This window comes from Antrostomus carolinensis, unplaced genomic scaffold (assembly GCF_000700745.2).
Source record: "Antrostomus carolinensis isolate BGI_N321 unplaced genomic scaffold, ASM70074v2 scaffold28725, whole genome shotgun sequence".
Lineage (NCBI taxonomy): Eukaryota > Metazoa > Chordata > Aves > Caprimulgiformes > Caprimulgidae > Antrostomus > Antrostomus carolinensis.
In genome coordinates this window covers 17,338-18,946 of record NW_010316163.1, presented here as the reverse complement: position 1 = coordinate 18,946, position 1,609 = coordinate 17,338, and the positions used below count along the sequence as shown (strand labels likewise).

At 56.8% G+C, this 1,609-nt stretch overlaps 1 protein-coding gene across 1 annotated transcript in view; it reads left to right on the top strand.

The window, feature by feature from the left end:
• Positions 1 to 403: 403 nt before the first annotated feature.
• Positions 404 to 1,609, top strand: part of LOC104525133 (trinucleotide repeat-containing gene 18 protein-like) — a gene marked incomplete at its 5' end in the record, with an annotated part of 18,531 nt that continues 17,325 nt past the window's right edge. The window contains 3 exon segments of the mRNA XM_010168204.1: positions 404 to 529; positions 977 to 1,607; position 1,609. The exon segment at position 1,609 is cut by the window's right edge and continues 688 nt beyond it. Of these exon segments, the coding sequence (XP_010166506.1) occupies positions 404 to 529; positions 977 to 1,607; position 1,609 (758 nt within the window).

The following is a 1,609-nucleotide window of genomic DNA, read 5'->3' as shown; positions in this document are numbered from 1 at the left end:
TCCCAATTGCCAGGGAAAGGTTCTCCAAATCCTTCGCTGTGATGGGGCTCCCCAGCTGATGTACAGGATGCAGATGGTGATCAGTATTTGGGCAACTAGTGATGCATCTTTCTTAATCATTATGCTTATGTAGTAACGATTAGGTGCTTTACCCTGTTTAACTCTGTACCTTGCTTATTCTCCTTTGTTTTTTTTTATCCCTGCTTTAAACTCGAGTAAAATAAGTTAGTTTCTAGAATTAAGTTGGTGGCTGTGTCCTTTTTGCTCACCCCATCAATCCGCCGCTCCTGGCGCGCGAGGGACCGACAGCCACAACAGTCTGTGCTCCTGCGGGGCTGGTTCCAAGGCAGCGTGCTGCTTGGGCTGAAACATGTTTCCCTTTTCTCTTTCCCGTTTTCTACAGGCTTTTCCCATCTGCCTAACGGGCTCTACCCATCATACATTCCCCTGAGCCACCTCGAGCCCCCCAGCGCTGGCAGTCCTCTCCTAGCCCAGCTGGGTCAGCACAGCCTCTTCGAGTCACAGAAAGGTGAGTCTGGGTTCCTGTGTGCCCTTCTCCTTGGTCACCCCTGGGTGCTTGCCCTCTCCTTTGGGCTTGCTTGGCTGCTGGAGCTGTGGGATGCTGGGAAGTTGAGGGTGAAGAGCAGGACCCCCCTGGGGTTATCATGCAGGGATGTTTCTTGGTCAAAGCAGTAGAATGGTCTTGGATGTGACTCTGCTGTGGGGAACCCTGCCAAGTCCCTTTTTGAAGCCCCCACATGCTGCTGCATCACAAGGCTCAAACACGGGGCTGTCCTGCATCCCACCTGGGCAATGTGGAGATACCTGCCTGGTCTCCTCTGCCCTGGTCTCTCCTGGCCGTGTCTGAGACATCCTTGAAACCCATTCCCTCCTAGTTGACCACTTCTCACCTGTCTCTGTGTAGGACCGAAGGGGTTGGAGGCTCATGGTAATTTTATTTGCTTTTGTTCTGCAGATGGGTTCTACCTGTCTGGCCACGCGGGCCAGTCCGCTTTGCACCCACAGCCTCCCCTCTCGAGGACTGCGGGCAACCACACGTCGAGCACTTTGCTCCGGGAGAAGGACCTTGGGCAACTGCACAAGAGCTCGAAAGAAAGCCTGAAAGACCCCGGCGGGAAGGAGCGGGCATGCCGGAGCGACCTGTCCCTGCCCTTTGCCAAGAAGGAGGGCAAACCGAAGGAGGAGCCCCGGCCCCGCAGCGTGGTAGACCTCACACAGGACACTAAACCTGACAGCGACCGGAAAGTGAGTGTGGTAGAGAAGGCGGTGAAGGTTGGTGAGTGTCTCTCGCCATTCCTGTCTGAGCACATGCCAAACCGGGGCACAGGCGGTGGGGAACCCAAGTCCAAGAACCCACTGCAGAGCTCTTCCCTAAGCAACTGCAACGGTGGTGGGGACCCCATGCTGAAGGTCCTGGGTGCCGAGCAGGACCGCTGTGCCAAGGATCCTGCTCGGCATGATGAGAACATGAGGCCTTCTGCACACGCCCACGCCGAGCGGCTGAAGCGAGGGGAGCCCCTCCTGCCCTCCATGGGCGCTTTGCACGTCTCCTGCAGCTGCCCATCCCCGCATCCCTCCCAGCCGGGGA